General features: G+C 38.7%; 1 protein-coding gene across 1 annotated transcript in view; it reads right to left on the minus strand.

Annotated features, from left to right (window-relative positions):
- The window catches only part of AGTPBP1 (ATP/GTP binding carboxypeptidase 1), a 179,502-nt gene extending 155,570 nt beyond the window's left edge, over positions 1–23,932 (minus strand). The window contains 2 exon segments of the mRNA XM_061199297.1: positions 23,710–23,765; positions 23,768–23,932. Coding sequence (XP_061055280.1) covers positions 23,710–23,765; positions 23,768–23,932 — 221 coding nt within the window.
- Positions 23,933–26,953: the final 3,021 nt, after the last annotated feature.

Raw genomic sequence — 26,953 nt, forward strand, 5'->3', positions numbered from 1 at the left:
TCTTAAAAACTAATAAGTTTATTGTATAAAACCTTTTCATAAAATATCAAGTGATCAACACACATATATATACTCATTTGTAATTCCTGGACCTATATTTGAGCCTCATCATGTCAGTCAGGAAAAAAATAGTTTGTTTTTTTCAAATTCTGGTACAAATTCTAATGGGCTATATTTTTATTAATATTACTTTGGCTTATGGTTTTTAGATAGTAAATATCTGCCCTGTCAATAATTTTCATGTTTGTAGTAAACACTAGTTAAAATCAGTTTACAGTGGTACTGGCAAAAAGATAGACAAAGAGACCAATGGAATGGAACTGCAAGTCTAGAAATAAACACATACATTTATGGCCTATTGATTATTGACAAGGGTGTCAAGTCCATTCCATAATGAAAGAGCAGTCTCTTCTATTGCTGGGACAACTGGATTTCCACATGCAAAAGAATGAATTTGAACACCCACTCACACCATATATAAAAATTAACTCAAAATGAATCAACGACCTAAATATAAGCACTAAAACCCTTAAAAGAAAACATGGGAGTAAATCTGTATGACCTTGAATTTGGCAATGGATTCTAAGTTACGGCAACAAAAGCATTAGGAACAAAAAATAAATAAATAAATTGAACTTCAAAATTAAAAACTTCTGTGCATCTAAGGACATCATCAAGAAAGTGAAAAGACAACATACAGAATGGGAGAAAATATTTGCAAATCCTACATCTCATAAGGGTTTAATATCCAGGGACTTCCCTGGTGGCGCAGTGGTTGAGAGTCTGACAATGCAGGGGACACGGGTTCGATCCCTGGTCTGGGAAGATCCCACATGCCGTGGAGCAACTAAGCCCGTGTGCCACAACTACTGAGCCTGCACTCTAGAGCCCACGTGCCACAACTAATGAAGCCAGCACACCACAACTACTGAGTCTGCACGCCACAACTACTGAAGCCAGCAAGCCACAACTACTGAAGCCTGCACACCTAGAGCCCATGCTCCGTAACAAGAGAAGCCACTGCAATGAGAAGCCCGCACACCGCAACAAAGTGTAGTCCCCGCTTGCCACAACCAGAGAAAGCCTGGGCGCAGCAATGAAGACCCAATGCAGCCAAAAATAAGTAAATAAATAAATAAATAAATAAATTTAAAAAAATAAAAGAATGTGGATAAATTGAAACCCTCACACATTGCTGGTGGGAATGTAAAATGGCGCAACCACCATGGAAAATAGTTCGGCGGTTCCTCAAAAAAAATTACCATATGACCCTGCAATTCTACTCGTAGGTATATACCCACAAGAATTGAAAACAGAGACTCAAACAGATAATTGTACGTCAATGTACATAGCATTCTTCGCAACACTAAAACATAAAAACAACCTAAGTGTCTACTGAAAGATGAATGTACAAAATGTGGTATATACACACAATGGAATGTTACTTAGCCATTAAAAGGAATAAAGTTCTATCACATGCTACAGTATGAACGAACCTTGAAAACATTATGCTAAGTGAAATAAGTCAGAAACAAAACAACAAATATTGTATGCTTCCACTTATATAAAATATCTATAACAGGCAAATTCATAGAGATATAAAGTAGGTTCATTTACAGGGGGCTGGTGGCAAGGGTGAATGGGGAGTCACTGCTTAATGGTTGCAGAGTATCTGTTTGGGGTGATGACAAATTTTGGAAATTAGATAGTGATGACTGTTGTATAACATCGTGAAAGTAATTAATGCTACTGAATTATAAGCTTAAAAATGGTTAAAATGGCAAATTTTATGTTAAATATATTTTACCACAATAAAAAGATAATTTTTTTAAAAATCAGCTTACAATATTTTTTAAACTAAGTCTACCAAGCCTACTTTTCAAAAAACTTGAATCCCATTTTAGCTTAAGCCAGTTATTTAACAGAAATTTATTATCATCACCATATGTGTTTTCAAAAATCATAAAAAGGAAAGAGATTAGTCTCTAGAACAGTAAGCTAAGTTTAACTACCTGGTTATTTTTCAAGTAAGGTTGGTAAAAGTCTTTATTTGCATTAAATAAAGAAAAATAAAATTACTCTTGTACAAGCCATATACCACAAGCCATACTATTGATATCTTGTATAGTAAAAATCTGTAAGACTCCTAGGCCTACTTGGATAAAGTACAAAAATACAGTGGGAAATTTAGGAAAAGGAAAAACTGTTTTTTCTACCTGCATTACTAACTCACATAAGAGTTTATATCCTGTGTGCGGATGGAGATCCATACAAAAGAATAGACTAATTAGATGGCCAAAATAAATAGAGGCACAGAAAAATATCATTCTCTATCAAAAAAGCATTAGCAATCATTACTGGAGTACTGTATTGTAAGGCCTAAAATTTCAAGTGCTGTTCTGACAGCTTTGAGCCTCACAGGGTCCCAGAGGCCTAATGAGAGTTCTCCCACCCTCACCATAGCCAACAGGAAAGACTCCTCACCCAGCTCGGTCCACTATCAGCTGAACCAGTTGCACTCCACTCAGTCCTCAACCGAACTAGTTTCAGTTCCCTGCCAGTCCTCAGAATTATTCAAACAAACTAATCACATCCTCCCACGGGGGTGGAGAGTTGCGGAGAGTACTTCATCCTTTTGTTACTCCAAAGCCAATCTCCCGTAGACAATCTGGCGAGTTTACTCTACTCCCAAGTACCATTCCCATAGGTTGTGAGTACATGTAACTAAAAAATTGCTGTCTCATCTGATCAGGGTCAGGTAGTAGTCATCTTGTACAATTTAGGACAGGAGATCTCTCTTTCACCAATCAGGTGAAGGGAGGTGAATAGGAGGTGGTCAGACAATTACTATATCTAAACTTTCTGTTTACACTAATATCACACCTGTAACCTGAGACCTGAAAATTATTTCATGGATCCTCCAGGGTATAAAAATTGAGAAAGGCTAGTCTAGTCTCTTGTAGGCAGGGCTGGTACAGACCAGAACAGGTCCAGTGTGGTTCTAGAGCTGGTTAAGTATAGCAGGAGATTCCTGATCACCATGGCCTCCTGACCACAACATTTTCCTGATTTTAAAACAGCAGTGAAGATCTAGAGGCAATTTCACAATTAGACAGGAGGCCTCTTAGTCAAAAAAAGACAATAACTCCCTGTGCTTCTCAGTTCTGTGCAGAGGTTTTGAAGGTTGTTCCTTTGAAGCTCAATCAAGAGTCTCTTTCTTTAGATGTCTAAACAATTCTGTAAACCACTTAATACCTGTGCTAGATATTGATTCATTCCCCCTCCTCTCCAAATTCACCCTTTTTGCCTGTACTGTGAAAATGGATTTATGCACTTAAAATACCAATTTCTTTGCCAACTGACATGATATTAAGCTTTGTCAAGAGAGCACTGGAAAGACACTGTAGGGGAAAAAGATTCTGTTTCGTGGTTCCAATGTGCTCACTTGGCTGCAGCAGGCAAGGCTTCTCCAGGACCCACCCCGACAAGGATGGCTTCTCCAGCACCAGATTCCTGCAGCAGTGCAGCTTCTCCAACAGGAGGTTAGGCCGTTTTGTAGCAGAGTGCCGCTGGTGAGTCACCTCCCCAGGAATGCTTTCCCTGGTACCCAAGAGGGCACATATCCAGCAAATTCTCCTAGTGCCACACCTTACCTACTTGACTTGAACGTGCCCTACCTAACCAAGGATAGACGTCAGTGAGCCCTGGGGTTTGAAACTGCTCTTTATATCAGCTATTCCTATATTCTTTAGCATTACCTTGACTGCTTACTGGTAAATCCCATATTGCTCCAATCCCCTGTTACAGTCAATAATTCTTTTTTTTTAATTTTTGTTGGAGTATAGTTGATTTACAATGTTGTGTTACTTTCTGCTGTATGGCAAAGTGAATCAGTTATACATATAAATATATCCATTCTTTTTTAGATTCTTTTCTGATATAGGTCATTAGAGAGTACTGAGTAGAATTCCCTGTGCTATACAGTAGGTCCTTATTAGTTATCTATTTTATATGTAGTAGTGTACATATGTCAATCCCAATCTCCCAATTTATCCCTCCCTCCCTTTCCCCCCCAGTAACCATAAATTTGTTTTCTATATCTGTGACTCTATTTCTGTTTTATAAATAAGTTCATTTGTACTTTTTTTAGATTCCACATATAAGCAATATCATATGATATTTGTCTTTGTCTGACTTACTTCACCTAGTATGATAATTGCTAGGTCCACCCATGTTGCTATAAATGGCATTATTTCATTCTTTTTTATGGCTGAGTAATATTCCATTATATATACGTACCACATCTTCTTTATCCAATCCTCTATCAACGGACATGTAGGTTGCTTCCATGTCTTGGCTATTGTAAACAGTGCTGCAGTGAACACTGGGGTGCATGTATCCTTTCAGATTATGGTTTTCTCCAGATATATGCCCAGGAGTGGGATTGTTGGATCATATGGTAGTTCTATTTTTAGCTTTTTAAGGAACCTCCATACTGTTCTTCATAGTGGTTGTACCAATTTACATTCCCGCCAACAGTGTAGGAGAGTTGCCTTTCCTCCACACTCTCTCCAGCAATTATTGTTTGTAGACTTTTTGATGATGGCCATTCTGACCAATGTGAGGTGATACCTCATTGTAGTTTTGATTTGCATTTCTCTGATAATTAGTGATGCTAAGCATCTTTTCATGTGCTTTTTGGCCATCTGTATGTTTTCTTTGGAGAAATGTCTATTCAGATCTTCTTCCCATTTTTTGATTTTTTTGTTCTGTTTTGTTTTTTGGTTTTGGGGGTTTTTTTTGACATAGAGCTACATGAGCTGTTTGTATATTTTGGAGATTAATCCCTTGTCGGTCGCTTCATTTGCAAATATTTTCTCCCATTCTGTGGCTTGTCATTTTGTTTATGGTTTCCTTTGCTGTGCAGACACTTTTAAGTTTAATTAGGTCCCATTTGTTTATTTTTGTTTTTATTTTTCATTACTCTAGAAGGGATCGCCTGTCCTAAATTGTACAAGATAGCTACTACCTGACCCTGATCAGATCAAAAAAGATACTGCTGTGATTTATGTCAAAGAGTGTTCTGCCTATGTTTTCCTCTAAGAGTTTTATAGTGTCTGCCCTTACACTTAGGTCTTTGATCCATTTCGAGTTTATTTTTGTATATGGTGTTAGAGAATGTTCTAATTTTATTTTTTTTACATGTAGCTGTCCAGTTTTCCCAGCACCACTTCTCAGCCTTTTGGCTAAGATCAAGTGTAGTCAATAATTCTTTATACTACTCTTTCCCTGTTAAATTACTATGTGGCTTCTATCTCCTGATCGGACCCAGACTGATATATCACAACAATTTTTTAAGCTATTTAGTACCCCATGGTAAATAAATCCTCTCTGCTTAAGTTACATCAAGTGGATTCTGTTCTCTATAATTAAATCTTCACTGTTTTCTCTTTGAATAAAGAATTTTTAGGGGTGGGGTGGGTGGAAGGATTTTACAATATTCATAACATCATTTTTTTTAATTAGGAAGTGATACTAATTATACATAGCCAGGGTTAAGAATGGCTACTGAAGACTATATTCCCAGGTCAGGTTATTAAAGAGTTTAATTGTAATATTAACTTCATCTTAGAGTACTACCATTCCTGTAATGCCTAACCACTATTTTAAAAAATTAGTCTACAGTGAGATACCACTTCACACCTACTAAAATATCTATAATAAAAAACACAGATAATAACAAGTGTTAACAAGGATATGGAGAAACTAGAACCCTTATACATTGCTAATGGGAAAGTAAAATGATACAGCTGCTTTGAAAACAGTCTAGCAGTTCCTCAAAAGGCTAAACATAAAGTGGCCATAATGACTCAGCTATTCCATCTCTTGGTACATACCCAAAGAAATGAAAAGTTATATCCATACAAAAACCTGTAAACAAATGTTTATAGTGGCATTATTCATAAAAACCAAGAAGTGGAAACAACCCTAATGCCCATCAACTTACGAATGGATAAATAAAATGTGGTATATCCATACAATGTAATATTATTCAGTGACAAAAAGAAACAAAGTACTTATATGTGCTACCTGGATGAACCTTAAAAATATTATGTTAAGTGGAAGAAGCCAGTCAAGAAAGACCACATAATTATATAATTCCATTTATGTGAAATATCCAGGATAGCTAAATCTATAGAGACAGAAAGTAGATTAGTGGTTACCTAGGACTAGGAGAGATGGGGATGGGTGTGTGGGAAGAGGCTAAAAGGGTGTGGAGCTTCTTTGAGGGGTAATGAAAATGTTCTTTCTAAAACTGACTGTGGTGATGTTTACACAACTCTGTGAATGTACTAAAATCCACTGAATTGCATACTTTAACTGGTGAAATTGTATGGTATGTGAGTTATATCTCAATACAACTATTTAAAAAAAAAGGCTTAATCTCTGCAGGTACTTTCATAATTCAACCATTCCTAAATTAGGATTAGAGACTTAAATCCCTCTGTACCTCAGTGCCTGCTTCTCATGATGGAATACAATACCCTTTACACAAAAGCAAAACTACAGACCCACCTGGCTCTTGGGAATATGTATTCTGAGTTATTTACCCAAAAGAGGTTTGGGGAAAAAAAAAGCTGCACTATGCTGTCACATAAAAATCCACAGTATACACCTCCCCCAGTTGGGGGAAGAGTCTGTATAAATTGATTTTTATATATTTAAATGTGGCTTACACTAGAATTAAATGTGGAAATCTGGCCTTAGCAGAAAATCATACAAGCAAATAAACTAGCTCAAGCTAGCCCACACCTAAGGAAAAGTAAACAATTTTGTATATTCCAGCTCAAAAGTACAAAGGTTTGGATCTTCTGAATTTTTGAGATTTTCCTGATCTTTTGCTCTCAACTAGAACTAGTTTCAGAGCCTAGAGAATCTAAAAACTGAAACCCTCAGTTCTCACTGGCTTAAGCCTGGAATCAAGCTCATCAGCCAAGTCAATAAACAGGCACACACACATAAGGCATCAGTATTTCATACATGTAAGCTGTCCTAATTTTCATTCCACAAACAAGCCACAGAAGAAATTCTGACACACAGCAAAGGTAAAGCTGTATATTCTAAATATATAAAGACTTCAAATACACGTGATTTTAAATTTATTTCAAGTCAAACTGCTACAAAAGAAAAAACGCCAAGAACCATATACTGTTCACACTCCAAAGCCCCATCTAAATCTCTTAAAAACAATCTGAGGAAATATGATTCCCTTTGACTTGACTTGCTTAAACAACTTGGTCCAGTTCCCATTCAGCCAGAACAACTTCACTAATTTACTCTCATCTGTTTACTAATGGGTCTCCCCACAAGGTATCATTAGACAAAAAACTTCCACTATTTAAAAACGTTTGAGAAACACTGCTCTAATCAATAATAATAACCTTTGCTGTTAAATACCAGATAATTGTTCTTGTTGAAATGGTTGTGGGCAACTAGGAAAAGACTGTAGTTAAAGAAAATCTGGGTAGCTGGTCCTACCACAGGGAATGGGAAAACAAGTATGCTGAAAAGAGCTTTTTTCAGCTCTCCCTTATTGTTTCATCATCTAAAAGGAAGAAACCACTTTTCAAGAATATAAGTGAGCTACTATTCCCCCACACCAGCTATGTCAATGTGATGGAAAATTGTAAATCCTGATTATTTAATAAGAAAGATCCCAAAGAATATGCTCATACCCCTTTCCCTTATTAAAGGAAAAAGAAACTTTAAAGGAAAGAGATAAATAACATCTATCGTCTAAAGGAAAGAAGAGTAACATTCCCAGCAAGAGGCAGATAGAGATTATTATTAGTTAAATTAAGAGAGAACTATATACACTGGACATGATCTGTGTTTATTAACCTACTCTAAATTACAATATTAAGGTATACATTTTCATCTAGTTACATTAAACATATGACATTTTATGATTAGTTTACTAATGTTTTAACCTGATCTGCAAACAGGCAAATTTATTTCACCTATATTACTGTCATTAATTTTATCAAAAAATGTGGATAACAGTAAACCTATAAGAAGGTTATACCTTTTACCTTTCTTCATTATGCATCCTCATTAAAAACACAAGCGTTTGGATGGTTCACACACTACTCCACAAAAGATGCTCTGACATTTACAAAGGTCTAATTTGTTCTGCTATGTGATGTTTTAATTATACTACAAATAATAGGGTCTTATTGTTGGAGGAGCAGAATCCAACTACACTTCAATTTAATTAAACAGTTTATTTAAAATAACTCTTCCACCCAACACTGACTCCAACTGACTATTTTTATACTTAAACAAATGCCAAAATTCCTAAATCCATATAGATGATGGAAGAAATTAAAATTCTTACCTTGAAACACATATTTTCCTTGCCTCTAACCTATGACTCTAACCCATTAAAATGGTTTAAGTTTTGTTTATTTGTTTCTTTGTTTGTTTTAAGGAAAGTACCCCAGCCCTAAGTCACCTCCCACTAATATCACAATAGGAATCAAAATATACAGAACATGAGGAACTCAAAAAGCTATCAGGCATATAAGAAACTAATAGCAAAATGACAAAAGTTCCTCCTTATGAATAATTACTTTAGATGTAAATGGATTAAACTCTCCAATAGACATTGACAAAAATGGATTTTAAAAACATGATCCAACTATACGTTCTCTACAAGAGACTTACTTTAGATACAAAGGTACAAATGGGTTGAAAGTGAAAGGATGGAAAAAGATATGACATGCAAATAGTAACCAGAAGACAGCACGGGTGGCTGTACCAATACCAGACAAAATAGACTTTAAATCAAAGGAGATTATAAAATACAAAGAAGAGCACTATATATTAATAAAAGGCTCAAGAGAGCAAGAAGATATAACAATTATAAACATTCACCTAATAACAGACTATCAAAATATATGAAGCAAAAACTGACAGAATTAAAGGGGAAAATAGACAGTTCTATAATAACAGTTGGCAGTTTCAACACTCTACTCTCAATAATGGATAGAACAACCAGATGGAAGATAAGTAAGGAAACAGAAGACTTGAACAACACAGTTAACCAACTAGAGATAACAGACATATACAGAACATTCTACCTAACAACAGATTATACATTCTTCTCAAGTACAAGTGGGACATTCTCCAGAATACATGATATATCAGGCCACAAATTATGTCTCAATAGATTTTTAAAGACAGATAATCATACAAAGTATTTTTCCTAACTACAACAGAATGAATTTAGAAATCAGTAAAAGAAAAATTAGAAAATTCACAAATTTGTGGAAATTAAACAATACGCTCTTAAACAACCAATGGGTCAAAGTAGAAATCCTAAGGGAAATTAGAAATACTTAAAAGACAAATGAAAACAAAAAACACAACATACCAAAATTTATTAGATGCAGTGAAAGTAGTGCTAAAGGGGAAATTTATAGCTATAAACACATATTAAAAAATAAGAAAGATCTCAAATCAACAACTTAACTTTACAATTTAAGAAACTAGAAAAAGCTGAAACCCAAAGCTAGCAGAAAGAAGAAAATAATAAAGACTAGGGCAGAGATAAATGAAATAGTGAATAGAAAAATAATACAGAAAAACCAACAAAAACAAAAGTTAATTCTTCAAAAAATTAACAAAATTGACGAAACTTTAGCAAGATTAAGAAAAAAGCAAATTACTAATCAGAAAGTGCAGACATTACTGATTCCACAGAAATAAAAAAGATTTTATGAGAATACTGTGAACAACTGTGCACCAACAAAGTGGAAAACCTAGGTAAAACTGACAAATTTCTAGAAACCTATTAAGTCACAAAGAAACAGAAAATCTGAATAGACCCATAATTATTAAGGAGATTGAGTCAGTAATCAAAAAGCTCCCAACAAAGAAAAGCCCCAAACCTAATGGCTTCACTAGTGAAATGTACCAAACATTTAAAGAATATCAATGCTTCTCAAATTCTTCAAAAAACTGCAGTGGAGGGAACACTTCCTAACTCATTCTATGAGGCCAGCATCGCCCTGATACCAAAGCCACACAAAGACGTTACAAGAAAACTACAGACCAATACCCCTTTGAACACAGATCCAAAAAATCCCACACAAAATACCAGCAAACTGAATTCAGCAGCATAAATGTAAATCAAAAGCACAATGAGATATCACCTAACACCCAACAGGATGACTACTATCCAAAAAAAAACAAAAAACAAAAAAAACCCACACACAGAAAATAACAAGTGTTGACAAGGATGTAAAGAAATTGGAACCCTTGTTCAATGTTGGTGTTGGTGTGAATGTAAAATGATGCAGCCGTGATGGAAACAGTACGGTCATTCCTCAAAAAATTAAAAATAGAATTACCATATGACCCAGCAATTCCACTTCTGAGTCTGTACCCAAAAGAACTAAAAGCAGGGTCTCAAAGAAATATATGCACACCCATCTACACAGCAGCAGCATTATTCACAATAGCCAAAAGGTAGAAGCAACCCAAGGATCTATCAATGGATGAAAAAACAAAAAAATTAACAATTATGGTATATACATACAATGGAATGTTAGCCTTAAAAAGGAAGAAAATTCTGACACATGCTACAGTGTAGATGAACCTTGAAGATACCATACTAAAAGAAATAAGCCAATCACAAAAGAGCAAATACTGTATGATTCCATTCATATAATGTAGATAAAGTAGTCTAATTCAGAGACAGAAAAAACAAAATGGTAGTTGCCAGGGGCAGGTGGGAGGGGAAGAAATGGGTAGTTATTATTTAATGGAACAAGAGTTTTAGTTTTGCAAGATGAAAAGTTCTAGAGATGGATGGTAATAATGGATGCACAAAAATGTGAATTACTTAATGCCACTGAACCGTATATTAAAAATGATTAAGGGCTTCCCTGGTGGCGCAGTCGTTAAGAATCCGCCTACCAATGCAGGAGACACGGGTTCGAGCCCTGGTCCGGGAAGATCCCACATGCCACGCAGCAACTAAGCCTGTTCGCTGCAACTACTGAGCCTGTGCTCTAGAGCCCGCAAATCCACAACTACTGAGCCTGCGTGCCACAACTACTGAAGCAAGCGCGCCTAGAGACCATGCTCCGAACAAGAGAAGCCACCACAATGAGAAGCCTCTGCACCAAAATGAAGAGTAGACCCCGCTGACCACAACCAGAGGAAAGCCCGCGTGCAGCAACAAAGACCCAACGCAGCCAAAAAATAAATAAATAAAATAAAATAATTTATTTTAAAAAAAGATTAAAACGCTAAATTTTATGTTATATATATTTTACCATAATTTCTTAAAATAAATTTTTAAATCAAAATATGGACCAAAAATATGAATGAGTCAATATGTTAAAGATTGGAAAAAATAAGTTTCAAATGTAAACACAAAATTAAAACTGGGGGGATTGGTTCAAGATGGTGGAGTAGAAGGACATGCTCTCACTCCCTCTTGTGAGAACACCAGAATCACAATTAACTGCTGAACAATCATGGACAGGAAGACACTGGAATTCACCAAAAAAGATACCCCAGATCCAAAGACAAAGGAGAAGCCATGATGAGATGGTAAGAGGGGCGCAATCACAATAAAATCAAATCCCATAACTGCTGGGTAAGTGACTCACAAACTGGAGAACACTAATACCACAGAACTCCACCCACTGGAGTGAAGGTTCTGAGCCCCATGTCAGGCTTCCCAACCTGGGGGTCTGGCAACAGGAGCAGGAATCCCTAGAGAATCAAACTGTGAAGGCCAGTGGGATTTGATTGCAGGACTTCGACAGGACTGGGGGAAACAGAGACTCCACTCTTGGAGGGCACACACAAAGTACTGTGTGCATCGGGACCCAGGGGAAGGAGCAGTGACCCCAGGGGAGACTGAACCAGACCTACCTGCTAGTGTGGGAGGGTCTCCTGCAGAGGCGGGGGGAGGCTGTGGCTCACCGTGGGGACAAGGACACTGGCAGCAGAAGTTCTGGGAAGTACTCCTTGGCGTGAGCCTTCCCAGAGTCCAACATTAGCCCCACCAAAGAGCCCAGGTAGGCTCCAGTGTTGGGTCGCCCCAGGGCAAACAACGAACAGAGAGGGAACCCAGCCCCACCCATCAGCAGACAATCTGATTAAACTTTTACTGAGCTCTGCCCACCAGAGCAACACCCACCTCTACCCACCACCAGTCCCTCCCATCAGGAAACCTGCACAAGCCTCTTAGATAGGCTCATCCAACAGAGGGCAGACACCAGAAGCAAGAAGAACTACAATCCTGCAGGAACAAAAACCACATTCACAGAAAGATAAATGAGATGAAAAGGCAATGGCTATGTACCAGATGAAGGAACAAGATAAAACCCCAGAAAAACAAATAAATGTAGATAGGCAACCTTCCAGAAAAAGAATTCAGAATAATGATAGTGAAGATGATCCAGGACCTCGGAAAAAGAATGGAGGCAAAGATCGAGAAGATGCAAGAAATGTTTAACAAAGATCTAGAAGAATTAAAGAACAAACAGAGATGAACAATACAATAACTGAAATGAAAACTACATCAGAAGGAATCAATAGCAGAATAACTGAGGCAGAAGAACGGATAAGTGACCTGGAAGACAAACTGGTGGAATTCACCACTGCGGAACAGAATAAAGAAAAAAGAGTGAAAAGAAATGAAGACAGCCTAAGAGACCTCTGAGACAACATTAAATGCAACAACATTCACATTATAGGGGTCCCAGAAGGAGACGAGAGAGAGAAAGGACCCAAGAAAATATTTGAAGAGATTATAGTCAATAACTTCCCTAACGTGGGAAAGGAAATAGCCACCGAAGTACAAGAAGCACAGAGAGTCCCATACAGGATAAACGCAAGGAGAAACACGCCAAGACACACAGTAATCAAATTGGCAAAAATTAAAGACAAAGAAAACTTACTGAAAGCAGCAAGGGAAAAACGACAAATAACATACAAGGGATCTCCCATAAGGTTAACAGCTGATTTCTCAGCAGAAACTCTACAAGCCAGAAAGGAATGGCATGATATACTTAAAGTGATGAAAGGGAAGAACCAACAACCAAGATTACTCTACCCAGCAAGGATCTCATTCAGATTCGATGCAGAAATCAAAAGCTTTACAGACAAGCAAAAGCTAAGAGAATTCAGCAGCACCAAACCAGCTCTACAACAAATGCTAAGGAACTTCTCTAAGTAGGAAACACAAGAGAAGAAAAGGACCTACAAAAACAAACCCATAACAATTAAGAAAATGGTAATAGGAACATATATATTGATAATTACCTTAAACGTGAATGGATTAAATGCTCCAACCAAAAGACACAGGCTTGCTGAATGGATACAAAAACAAGACCCATATATATGCTGTCTACAAGAGACCCACTTCAGACCTAGGGACACATACAGACTGAAAGTGAGGGGATGCAAAAACATATTCCATGCAAATGGAAATAAAAAGAAAGCTAGAGTACCAATACTCATATCAGATAAAATAGACTTTAAAATAAAGAACGTTGTAAGAGACAAGGAAGGACACTACATAATGATCAAGGGATCAATCCCAGAAGAAGATGTAACAATTATAAATAGATGTGCACCCAACACAGGAGCACCTCAATACATAAGGCAACTACTAACAGCTATAAAAGAGGAAATAGACAGTAACACAATAATACTGGGGGACTTTAACACCTCACTTACACCAATGGACATATCATCCAAACAGAAAATTAATAAGGAAACAGAAGCTTTAAATGACACAATAGACCAGATAGATTTAATTGATATTTATAGGACATTCCATCCAAAAACAGCAGATTACACTTTCTTCTCAAGTGCACACGGAACATTCTCTAGGATAGATCACATCTTGGGCCACAAATCAAGCCTCAGTAAATTTAAGAAAACTGAAATCATATCAAGCACCTTTTCTGACCACAACGCTATGAGATTAGAAATGAATTACAGGGAAAAAAAAGTAAAAAACACAAACACATGGAGACTAAACAATACGTTACTAAAAAACCAAGAGATCACTGAAGAAATCAAAGAGGAAATAAAAAAATACCTAGAGACAAATGACAATGAAAACACGACGATCCAAAACCTATGGGATGCAGCAAAAGCAGTTCTAAGAAGGAAGTTTATAGCAATACAAGCCTACCTCAAAAAACAAGAAAAATCTCAAATAATCTAACCTTACACCTAAAGGAACTAGAGAAAGAACAAATAAAACCCAAAGTTAGCAGAAGGAAAGAAATCATAAAGATCAGAGCAGAAAAAATGAAATAGAAACAAAGAAAACAATAGCAAAGATCAATAAAACTAAAAGCTGGTTCTTTGAGAAGATAAACAAAATTGATAAACCATTAGCCAGACTCATCAAGAAAAAGAGGGAGAGGACTCAAATCAATAAAATTAGAAATGAAAAAGGAGAAGTTCCAACAGACACCACAGAAATACAAAGCATCCTAAGAGACTACTACAAGCAACTCTATGCCAATAAAATGGACAACCTGGAAGAAATGGACAAATTCTTAGAGAGGTATAACCTTCCAAGACTGAACCAGGAAGAAATAGAAAATATGAACAGACCAATCACAAGTTATGAAATTGAAACTGTGATTAAAAATCTTCCAACAAACACAAGTCCAGGACCAGATGGCTTCACAGGTAAATTTTATCAAACATTTAGAGAAGAGCTAACACCCATCTTTGTCAAACTCTTCCAAAAAATTGCAGAGGAAGGATCACTCCCAAATGCATTCTATGAGGCCACCATCACCCTGATACCAAAACCAAACAAAGATACTACAAAAAAAGAAAATTACAGACCAATATCACTGATGAATAAAGATGCAAAAATCCTCAACAAAATACTAGCAAACAGAATCCAACAACACATTAAAAGGATCATACACCATGATCAAGTGGGGTTTATCCCTGGGATGCAAGGATTCTTCAATATAGGCAAATCAATCAATGTGATACACCATATTAACAAAATGAAGAATAAAAACCATATGATCATCTCAACAGATGCAGAAAAAGCTTTTGACAAAATTCAACACCCATTTATGATAAAAACTCTCCAGAAAGTGGGCATAGAGGGAACCTACTTCAACATAATAAAGGACATATATGACAAACCCACAGCACACAGCATTCTCAATGGTGAAAAACTGAAACCATTTCCTCTAAGATCAGGAACAGGACAAGGATGTCCACTCTCACCACTATTATTCAACATTGTTTTGGAAGTCCTAGCCACGGCAATCAGAGAAGAAAAAGAAATAAAAGGAATACAAATTGGAAAAGAAGAAGTAAAACTGTCACTGTTTGCGGATGACATGATACTATACATAGAGAATCCTAAAGATGCCACCAGAAAACTACTAGAGCTAATCAATGAATTTGGTAAAGTAGCAGGATACAAAATGAATGCACAGAAATCTCTTGCATTCCTATACACTAATGATGAAAAATCTGACAGAGAAATTAAGGAAACAGTCCCATTTACCATTGCAACAAAAAGAAGAAAATACTTAGGAATAAACCTACCTAGGGAGACAAAAGACCTGCATGCAGAAAACTATAAGACACTGATGAAGGAAATTAAAGACAATACCAACAGATGGAGAGATATACCATGTTCTTGGATTGGAAGAATCAATATTGTGAAAATGACTATACTACCCAAAGCAATCCACAGATTCAATGCAATCCCTATCAAATTACCAATGGCATTTTTTACAAAACTAGAACAAAAAATCTTAAAATTTGTTTGGAGACACAGAAGACCCCGAATAGCCAAAGCAGTCTTGAAGGAAAAAAACGGAGCTAGAGGAATCAGACTCCCTGACTTCAGACTATACTACAAAGCTACAGTAATCAAGACAATATGGTACTGGCACAAAAGCAGAAATACAGATTAATGGAACAAGATAGAAAGCCCAGAGATAAGCCCACGCACCTATGGTCAACTAATCTATGACAAAGGAGGCAAGGATATACAATGGAGACAAGACAGCCTCTTCAATAAGTGGTGCCGGGAAAACTGGACAGCTACGTGTAAAAGAATGAAATTAGAACACTCCCTAACACCATACACAAAAATAAACTCAAAATGGATTCAAGACCTAAATGTAAGACCGGACACTGTAAAACTCTTAGAGGAAAACATAGGAAGAACACTCTTTGACATAAATCACAGCAAGATCTTTTTTGATCCACCTCCTAGAGTAATGTAAATAAAAACAAAAATAAGCAAATGGGACCTAATGAAACTTAAAAGCTTTTGCACAGCAAAGGAAACCATAATAAAGATGAAAAGACAACCCTCAGAATGGGACAAAATCTTTCCAAATGAATCAACGGACAAAGGATTAATCTCCAAAATATATAAACAGCTCATGCAGCTCAGTATTAAAAAAACAAACAACCCAATCCAAAAATGGGTAGAAGACCTAAATAGACATTTCTCCAATGAAGACATACAGATGGCCAAGAAGCATATGAAAAGCTGCTCAACATCACTAATTATTAGAGAAATGCAAATCCAAACTACAATGAGGTATCACCTCACACCAGTTAGAATGGGCATCATTAGAAAATCTACAAACAACAAATGCTGGAGAGGGTGTGGAGAAAAGGGAACCCTCTTGCACTGTTGGTGGGAATGGAAATTGATACAGTCACTATGGAGAACAGTATGGAGGTTCCTTAAGAAACTAAAAATAGAATTACCATATGACCCAGCAATCCCACTACTGGGCATATACCCAGAGAAAACCACAATTCAAAAGGACACATGCACCCCAATGTTCACTGCAGCACTATTTACAATAGCCAGGTCATAGAAGCAACCTAAATGCCCATCAACAGACAAATGGATAAAGAACATGTGGTACATATATACAATGGAGTATTACTCAGTCATGAAAAGGAACGAAATTGGGTCATTTGCAAAGACATGGATGCATCTAGAGGCTGTCATAGAGTGAAGTAAGTCAGAAGGAGAAAAACAGATATTGTATATTAACGCATATATGTGAAACCTAGAAATATTGTACAGATGAACCGGTTTGCAGGGCAGAAATGGAGACACAGATGTAGAGAACAAACGTATGGACACCAAGAGGGGAAAGTGGCAGGGGGTGGGGGTGGTGGTGTGATGAATTGGGAGATTGGCATCGACATGTATACACTGATGTGTATAAAATGGATGACTAATAAGAACCTGCTGTATAAAAAAATAAATAAAAGAAAATCTGGACCCAAAAAAAAAAACATCTTTTGAAGAGGAAAAATTAAATTAAATTAAATTAAAAAAAAATTAAAACTGATGAGATGAAATTAACAGATGAAAGAGACATTTTCAAGGCAAAGAAAAAATCCCAGAACTCTAGAGTTGTAGCAGCCTTCAAAGATCTCGTGGAAGTCAAATTCTTTCACTCTGTAAATTAGGAGAGAAGCTCCTCAGGGAGGTTAGCAGTCTTGCATCAAGTATCATCAGTCAGTTCTGCCTACATTCAACAAGAAGCTGTGCCTACCATAAATTAACAAATCTGGAGTTTTTGTCAAAATAGCATTCTTTTCAATTCATTAAACTCTATTATATGTAGACAGTGTTAACATTTTTATTACTATTATTCTACCATAAATCCTTCATTGACATTATTATTATTATTATTCCCAATGTAACCTATACCCTTATAATCATAATCGTAAATCATTTTCCCCACAGGGAAAAGATGTGACACAAAGACAGCAAGTGCTGGGCACCTCTCCTTAGGATGGTTCATCCTCAGCATGAATTAAATGAGAAATGAAGGGAGCTAAGTAGTTTGTCTTTTTTTTTTTCCAGCTTATGAGCTGGGTATCAAGCGAGGTTTCCATACTGTGCCTTCACTATATTTGTCTAACATGTAAAATCCAAAAAAAATTAGATTTGAACATTTATGTGGAAATGTACTACCAAATCTTTTTGTTTTAAGATAGTGTAATTTCAGAATACTAATAATATAGCCCCCTTGTATCAGCACTTGACTAAAACCCTAAGAAACCTCTCAACTTTCTATGAATAATCTTAACTCTGCTTAAATGGTTTTTTTTTAAAGAAGGCCTTTACAGGGACCCAAAAGTCTGAAGCAAAAATAGACTAGAAATAGTTACTACCACTTCCCTTCCTAATCAAAGTTTGGTAGAAATCCCCTATGATTTATACTATAAGTCCTCAAAGTGTGGTCTGTGGAACCCTGGGGTCCCAACACCCTTTTAGGGGGTCCACAAGGTCAAAACTATTTTTATAATAATACTAAAACATTATTAGCCTTTTTAACTATATTAGCATTTACACTAATAGTGCAAAAACAACGGTGTGTAAAATTTCTGGCACCTTGGAACAAATTATAATGGTGGCACCAAACTGTACTGTTACTAGTGATTGTATTTTCACCATCAAGCACCAGCAATTATAAAAAAAAGAGTCTGTTTCACTTAAGAATGTCCCTGAAATAGTAAAAAAAAAGATATTAATTTCATTAAATCTTGGCCCTTGCATACATATTCTTTTAATGTTCTATGTGAAAAAATGGTTAAGTATGCATGAAGCATTTCTTGCTATATACTAAATTATAATGCTTGATGGCTGTCTCAAGGAAAAGTGCTTCTGTAACTGAACTGAGAGCTTGAATTAGCCTTTTTCATTAAACACCACCTTTACTTAAAAGAATGACTTAGGTATTTTGGCAGAGGTTTGCTCAGAAATGAATGAAGTCTACTTGTCACTTACAGGAAACAACGGACAATCATATTTGTTGCCAATGATAAAATTTGAGCTTTCAAGCAAAAATTAGATTTCTGGAAAACTCATATCCACCATCATGTCACAACTGGATAGCTTCCCAATAACTTGTTTCTGATGGAATAGGTGGTGATACTGATATTAACAAACATGATTTTTTTAATATTTTATAATGAAAAGTAACTCACTGAACCAATATTTACAAATGACCAGGGCATGATGTTATAAATTCAGGCATGGGCATTAGAGCCACTCTAAGTTCAGACCAATGGATTTTAACATAACATTATTAAAAAGTCCAATGTTATGATTTCAGATTCCATACTGCAACTGTCAGGGAGGAAGAAAACTTTCCTCTACCCTTCTTCTAGGTTATTCTGGCTGGTCTAAGAATTAAATTGGCATGAGACAGATTAACAGGAGAAAAGCAAATTTAATTTCATATGTATGGGAATCCCATCCACATGAGGGGTCAGAGACCCTCCATACATCAGAGTTTCAAAGACAGAAAGGTAAAATGAAGTGTATGTGTCATCCTGAGCTACAGAATGGGATAGGGGCCTGGGGCTTCCAAGAATTAAGGTCATTCACAGGACAATAAGAAGAGCAGATGTTTGACAATATGATGTTTGTCTGCCATATAGATGGGGCCACCAGGATAAAATTTATCTCTTTTAATAACTCTTTTTCTGGGAAAAATCCCCAATTTAAATCCTTCTAGGTAGTTAAGGAAGGGGCAGTAGTTTCCCTTGAACAGGCAGTTTCTCAACTGCCTTCAGCTCAAAATAATCCACACTCAAAAGTGGCACATTTTGGGGAGGTTCATTCCAAACCCTTACATAACTAACTAAAAACTGTCATATGCTGAGTTTTGATGTAGTACCAAACAAGTATATCCATAATTATCTGGAGGCTATCAAAATATCCTTTCCCTTTTCAGCCATTAACTGGGTGAGGCTGGATTTCTCTCTATATACTTCAACCCAAACAATATATTGCAATAGACTGAATGCAGAAGCAGATATGAGAATCCCGCTGTTTCTATTAAACCAGACATTAGAGATTTACAAAATCTAGAACGCCAGTCTTCTCACTCCTTTATTTATTCTTGAAAAATAGTCATCTTTCACTAAAAAATACGTTTATATTAACATGTAATGTGTTTATAATGATCATTTTAAGTGAATTAATAAAAATTTTGCATCTTTGCTTTAATTTATAATATAGTATAGATAGATATAATCCACAAAAGCTTTCTGTGGTGCTCAATAATTTTTTAAGAGTATAAAAGGGTCCTGATACCAAACATTTGAAAGCACCTGACGTAAAGAACAAAGTATTAATATCAGATCCCTGCAAACCAAAAAGAACAAGAAGTACATTTAAAAAAATTTTTTTTAGTTTTCCTAGGAAAATTACATGACAACTGAAAAGGAACACAATGGCAAATCAAAATTAACCTCATTCTAAGTAACATCAATACAGAATTAAAAAAAAAAAAAGAATGCTTAGATGAAAGTGATTTTGTATATCCTGGAAACATGCAATATCTTGATCAGATAAACACATAAATATATCCATTAATAGTTTGATAGATAATATTTTTGATAGCTGCACATGACAGCCAAAGAAACATGCAATCACGAACTCAAAAACAGGTGATTAAAATAGCAGCCACCACCACCATGAGGGAGACAATCCAAGGTTCTGTCAGAAGGGACAAACAGGGATACTACAGCCACTCTCCGGCAGCATCTCAGGGCACCCAGCTCAGGGTCTAGCTGTTCTAAACTAAATTACATGCTTCCAAGTCCGGACAGTAACACTAAGCTCTCACTTAGCCCCAAAAAAGCAAATGGGTCATCGTGGAATTAATCTGGAATAACAGTGCTCGATCAGCCCAAAGCCCCTTTTCGGCTTACTAGATCCTTTGCACTGAGGAAAAACACTAGCAATATTTACTGAGCATTTACTATGTGCCAGGCATTGTGGGCTAAGCACTTTATATGTATTAACTCATTTAATATTCAAGATCATCTTAAGAGTATACACCATAATTATCCCCATTTTTGGAGTTGAGAAAATTGAAGCACAAAGAAGATAAATAACTTGCTCAAAGCAAAGCCAGGATTCAAATCAGCCTGTCTGGCTCTGAGGCCCAGCCCCTTAGCCACTACACTGTAGTACACAGAGGCACAGTAACCAACAATAATATATAAAGTTTAAATTCAGTGTCCACTGTAGACAATTTCTGTTGTTTACAATGAGACCTACTGCCTAAGAGAAGCTCCCAATTTGTAGAGAGCCCTCTGACAGGTCATCCATTACTACCCATGCACTGTTCAACTTCCAGGTATTAAGGGGCTTCGAGCAAGAAAAGTAGATTTTGGAAGGTGAAACTGTGGAGGAGATTTTTTTTTTTGTCCAAGATATAGAATATAATACAAATTAGATGATTTCACACGTCTTGGACCTCTTTTCCTTCCACTATTGAAGATAAAACCGTTATTATATAAGAATCTAGCTAGACTATTTCAAAGAGAATAATGCCTCAATTCAAGTCAATTGAAAGAGCTTTATAAAAACTGCTTTTACAAAAGTTCAGATTACACTATACATTTAAATGTTTTGCAATGTGACTAATTACAAGGGTAGCTCTATGTCTATACTTTTCATTTCAGTGTTCAGAGTGAGCCTGCAGTTCTAAGTATGTGTTGAAGCAATTCAAGGCAGAGCTTTGAGGTCATTAAAAAGGAACCTAGGGGGCTTCCCTGGTGGCGCAGTGGTTGAGAATCTGCCTACCAATGCAGGGGAAACGGGTTCGAGCCCTGGTCTGGGAAGATCCCACATGCCGCGGAACAACTAGGCCCGTGAGCCACAACTACTGAGCCTGCGCATCTGGAGCCTGTGCTCCGCAACAAGAGAGGCCGCGATAGTGAGAGGCCCGCGCACCGCGATGAAGAGTGGCTCCCGCTTGCCGCAACTAGAGAAAGCCCTCGCACAGAAACGAAGACCCAACACAGCCAAGGCTAAATAAAAAAATAAATAAATAAATAAAGTTTAAAAAAAAAATGAACCTAGGGCTTCCCTGGTGGCACAGTGGTTAAGAATCCGCCACAACTACTGGGCCTGCGCTCTAGAACCCGCGAGCCTACTGAAGCCCTCGCGCCTAGAGCCCATGCTCTGCAACAAGAGAAGCCACCGCAATGAGAAGCCCTCGCACCGCAACGAAGAGTAGCCCCCGCTCCCCGCAACTAGAGAAAGCCCTCGCACAGCAACGAAGACCCAATGCAGCCAAAAATAAATAAATAAAATAAATAATTTTTTAAAAAAATGAACCTATAACTTCATTGTAGAAATTAATTCAAGCAAAGTGGAATGGGAAACAGAACAAGTCGTGTTACAACTCAGCCTTAAGGATGAGAAATAAGGAGTGGATAAGGCACTGCTAACTATCTCACAGTAATTACATAAGAAAATGCTTACAGATCTTTCAGGGTTTTCTTTGGTTTTAACATTTGGCACACGTTTTAAAATATGTACCATTATAAAGTGCCTTAAATAAATTACTACTTTTTTGGCCTACTGAACTGAAAACATTCCACAATACAATTACAAAAATAACTTTCTGGTTTTCTCAAGGAAAAAAAAAAAGACAATTTATAAGACGAATTCAGAGGTTAACAAAGAAAGAGATAACCCGATTTACAAAGATTCCAACACGAACATAAATGGTAAGTGAAAATGAGTGATCCAGAAGACTGATGAAGTCCCTTCTACCTACAAACTGTCGTACATCATAAACACTGCTACAATTTTGAATACCTGAAAGAAAAAAAAACCACACAGAATTAATATTGCCAAAGAAAACTTCGACTGAGTCTTAACAACATATTAGGTCATCGGCAGTGCTAGACCTGCAAGCACTTGAGGAAGCTATCTTAAAATGAGAAATGGGCTTTAAGTTATCAACATTCACAACGATGTGTAAAACTCTATTCTGTGATGAGTAAATGCCCAGGAAAGGAAACGAACCAATTCAAAACTGCACTGGTACTTTAAGAGACTTAAAGGCACAGGAGGGAAACAACCATTGAGCCCAGCAAGCCTTTGCGTTGGGTTGCAGGAGTCCCTGAACACTTGCATGAAGAACCCGCAACTCAGGAAGGAAGGCTGGAGGGAAACTCTGCACTGTCATCTAGGGCGATCTGATTCAGGTTCAAATCAAACCCACAGGGCGCCAAGTTGTAAGCAGAGAACACACTTCAGGCCAAGCCACCCACTGAGAGGGAGCAAGCCCAGCCATCGACGACGTCATACCACAGCCCACCCTGAAGCCCGGCGCACCTAGTGGGTGGGAGCTGGGGCGGCTGGGGAGGCGGGGTGCGCGCCCGGCCCCTGCCCGCCGCCCCTCGGCTCCGCTCCGCGCTGTACCGCAGCCACCCGCGCGGTCACCACCGAGAGAAAGGGAGAGCAGGGCAGGGGGCCGCCTCTGCCCAGAGACCGCGCCGGGCACCCTCCGCGGGGACTGGAACGGGGACGACCGAGCCTCCATGGGTGGGGGCGGGGCGTTTTCCAGAAACCGGCCAAAGGCCCCACCCATCAGGGGTGCCCCTCAAGACCCGGTCCACCCCCCGAAAGACACGGGTTACACAACCTGTCAGGTAAGGGGCGGAGGGATCGCAGGGCGCAGACAGGGGCGGGCCCGGGGTCGCTCCTCCCCGGCCCCTCCAGCGCCCAGGACGCCGCGGCTGAGGAGATAGGAGGGGTGGCGGGCGGGCGGGATAGCCGCAGCCGAGGGGCTGCCGGCCCGGACGCGCTGACGGCGGCGGGGCGCTCACCGGCTCAGGATAGGGCGCTGGCAGGGACTGGGTAAAGCTGCAGCAGCCGGCTCGGCGTCGGCAGCGCGGTCAGCTGCTCTCCGGGGGCCCGGCGGATGCCTCGCCGCCCGCCGCCGGGTGTTTTCATACAAACCCCGGTGGCAGAAGAGGAGGAGCAGGCGGCGGCGGCGGCGGCGGCGGCGGCGGCGGCGGCGGCGGCGGCGGCGGCGGAACCTGCCTGCATCCCGGGCAACGTCAGCGCGGCGCCCCGCCCACCGCTCTCCTCGGCCAGCCGCTTCGCGCGCGCCGGGCGGGAGGGAGGGCGGGGCACGCGTGCGCGCGGGCCTGGTGGGCGCGCGCCGCGGGGAGGGCGGGGCATGCGCGGGCAGGAGCGGGGTGGGGGGTGTTGGGGAGCGCGCGTGGAGAAGGAGGGAGCACGCGCAGGGGGGAGGGCGGGGCGCTCGCGCCGTTGTTTGGGGGCGGGGAGAGCCGGGCCGAGAGTCTGGAGCAGGGCTTGTGCGCGACGCCGGCTGTGCTCCCCTGCAGCTGCCGGCCTACCCAACCAAATGGTTCTTCGGGCGGCTGCCCATGTCCCGCAAGTCACCTTCCTGTACGCTCCCAGTTAGAGACAACGCCTTTTCCCAGAACTAAGCCGGAGCCCACGCCCGCCCTCTCAGGAGGCTTTTAGCAGCACCGGGCCAGCACCATGCCACTCCGGTACCTCCGACCCACGTGGTACCGGGGTGGCATTGGACCCTGGGGACCGCGGTAAAACTTAGCCTTTTCCTCACCTCAAGGAGAGTCCATAATAAGAAGGTGAAGACAAGCAGCTATCACAGCTGGGCTCCCAGAACACAACGAAATTCCACTTTGTGGCCCTGCCTCAGTAAATCAGATACCTAGTGCTGCAACGAACGAAATAGCATGCTGATTTATTTTTTGCTTTTTTTTTGTAATGTGCGTACATATAGTCACAAAAATGGTAATGCTAAATGGGCCACTGAAGGCAGAGACGGAATGTTTTATCTGAGCCAAAGTAATGTGTCAGAAAGGTAAAATACTGATACACCCCCTTCTGTTTTGACTGCATGTAAACGCACTATAATATATTCTTAATGAATACTGCCATTTACTTTTTTTCAAGAGCATGGATCATGTTTGCTGCTGTTTATAGTAGCTGTTAAGGAATGTAAAATTATTACAACCAGTTAGGGAAATAAATTGAGAGCTGTGAGGTTTTAGTTTTGTTTTCTTACCATCAAGTTTAAAAGAAATTAAGCAGGTGTGAAGGTCATTCAAAAGGTAACCCGAGGTGCAGCACCTGTGCTTTCTGCAGTTTGCCCTTGGCAGATGTCTTTACTCCGGTAAACAAGAGACTGCCATTTTATAAATGCCATAGTTTCCTTGACTGTGACCACCAAAAGGCAGGGTACAGTATTTTAAATAATTTTAAAACAACTACCACCCCAAACCACCCAGGCTGAAAAGCATTATCTGAGAACACCTAATTATCTAAATATTTAACACTTTACAGAAATTAAATGTATGTAATATACATGAAACTTTATTCAAAGAGCATCTTCCTAAATGAATTAACCTGCAATGTAGAAAGGTATAGATACAAATGTGAATGTGTGTTTTTGCACAATTTGCATTCAACTTTAACAAAGCATTGTTAGTGTGGTTCAATGGCCAGGACACAGACCCAGTAGATTAACCCACACAACTAAGTAAAATGCAGAACCAATCCCTGTTGTTCCCTCAGCTTTGTCAGCACACCCTATTATGATATATAAAACTCGTTGTAAATAATTGTGTGATATAGACCAGAGTCTGACCTTACAGTGATATTCATTTAACTGGGATTCTTCAAATCAGTCTAGCCCATACCTTGTAAGTATTCAATAAATGTTTGATTATTTTAACTTTGGACTAGACTGGGAGAGAAAGGTGAGCGTTGGAGCCCAACTATCTCTTTCTCCTCTTTTGCTGATTTCCTTACCTCCATACCTTTATTAGAGAAATATACAAAATGCCACAAACTTTATCATGAAACTTTATAGCCATAAGGTTTAGAATAATAGTGATCCTCTCAAAAGTCTACAGTTATTTCCATCTGGAACCATAAATGTTAGAGGCACAAGCTCAATCATGAAATTTCTGATACATAGCCAATCTTCTGAAGTTGTAACCTCTGTAGGATTGTTGTAATTATTCAATATCATTCAACAGTCATCAATTTATTGAGCACCTCCTATGTGCCAGACACAATCCTCCTGAAATCTTCTGAGGAGTTAAACAAATGATAATGCTCAACAAAATACCTAACAGCTGTTATGTGTCAAACTAAAAGGTTTCCCATAAAAAAACATGGAGCAGAAGTGCAGCAAGAACAACCTGAGCTGAACCTAAACAAACATGACAAGGCTGGGAAGCAACCCCAGCATTTCACATAATCGTGTGGTTCTGGGGGCAAAACCTTTTTACAGTGGCAAATGGTTTCCAGTGGTCATGTGGTAGATCGAATGATATATGATTCAGGGTCAGAAAAACTGAGTTTAACGATCCATATCTGTAAACCACGATACTCTCACTTTCTTCATTTGTGAAATGAACTTAAATATTCCTGCCAAATCTGACATTTGAAAATTTGAAATACCCTTTGATCCAATTAATGGAATTTATCCTAAGGAAATAACCAGGGAAGTGGCAGAGAATTTAGCTAAAAGAATGATTATCCCAGAGTGGTATTATAAACCATCTTAAGTGTTCAAGAGAAGGCACCTGGATAAACATATTATTGTACATCCATGCAATAGATGACTAGGAAGCCATTAAAAATGATGTGGTAGAGAAGGAGTTTTTAACCTGGGACCCAAAAGGTTTCATTCATGAACAGCTGTGGATTTACCTTGAGGCTAATGGAGTGAGCAGTGAAGAGAGGTCTCATAGCCCCTCACTTGTGCAGGCACCTGTGAGTGCTGAATTGCTGAGAGTTAAAGAATTTTCTAGGCATGAAGGGGAAGCCGAGTTGCAATCAAGAAGGATTTCTACGCAGCATTTCTGGTAAATTCCTAAACAGATCTCATTTAAAAAGCACCTGAATCTCCAAGTCTCCAGCAAGATATTGTAATTTCTCATTCTAAATAAATACATTTATATATAATTTTGTGTTTTTCCTTTTAGAGGGCTCCCCACAGTGTGAGAAGGAGGGAATTTCCCATCATTTTCATGTCAGTTTCTCAATCCTACAATCTAGACAAGT

The sequence above is a fragment of the Eubalaena glacialis genome, chromosome 9, assembly GCF_028564815.1.
Source record: "Eubalaena glacialis isolate mEubGla1 chromosome 9, mEubGla1.1.hap2.+ XY, whole genome shotgun sequence".
In the NCBI taxonomy this organism is placed as follows: domain Eukaryota; kingdom Metazoa; phylum Chordata; class Mammalia; order Artiodactyla; family Balaenidae; genus Eubalaena; species Eubalaena glacialis.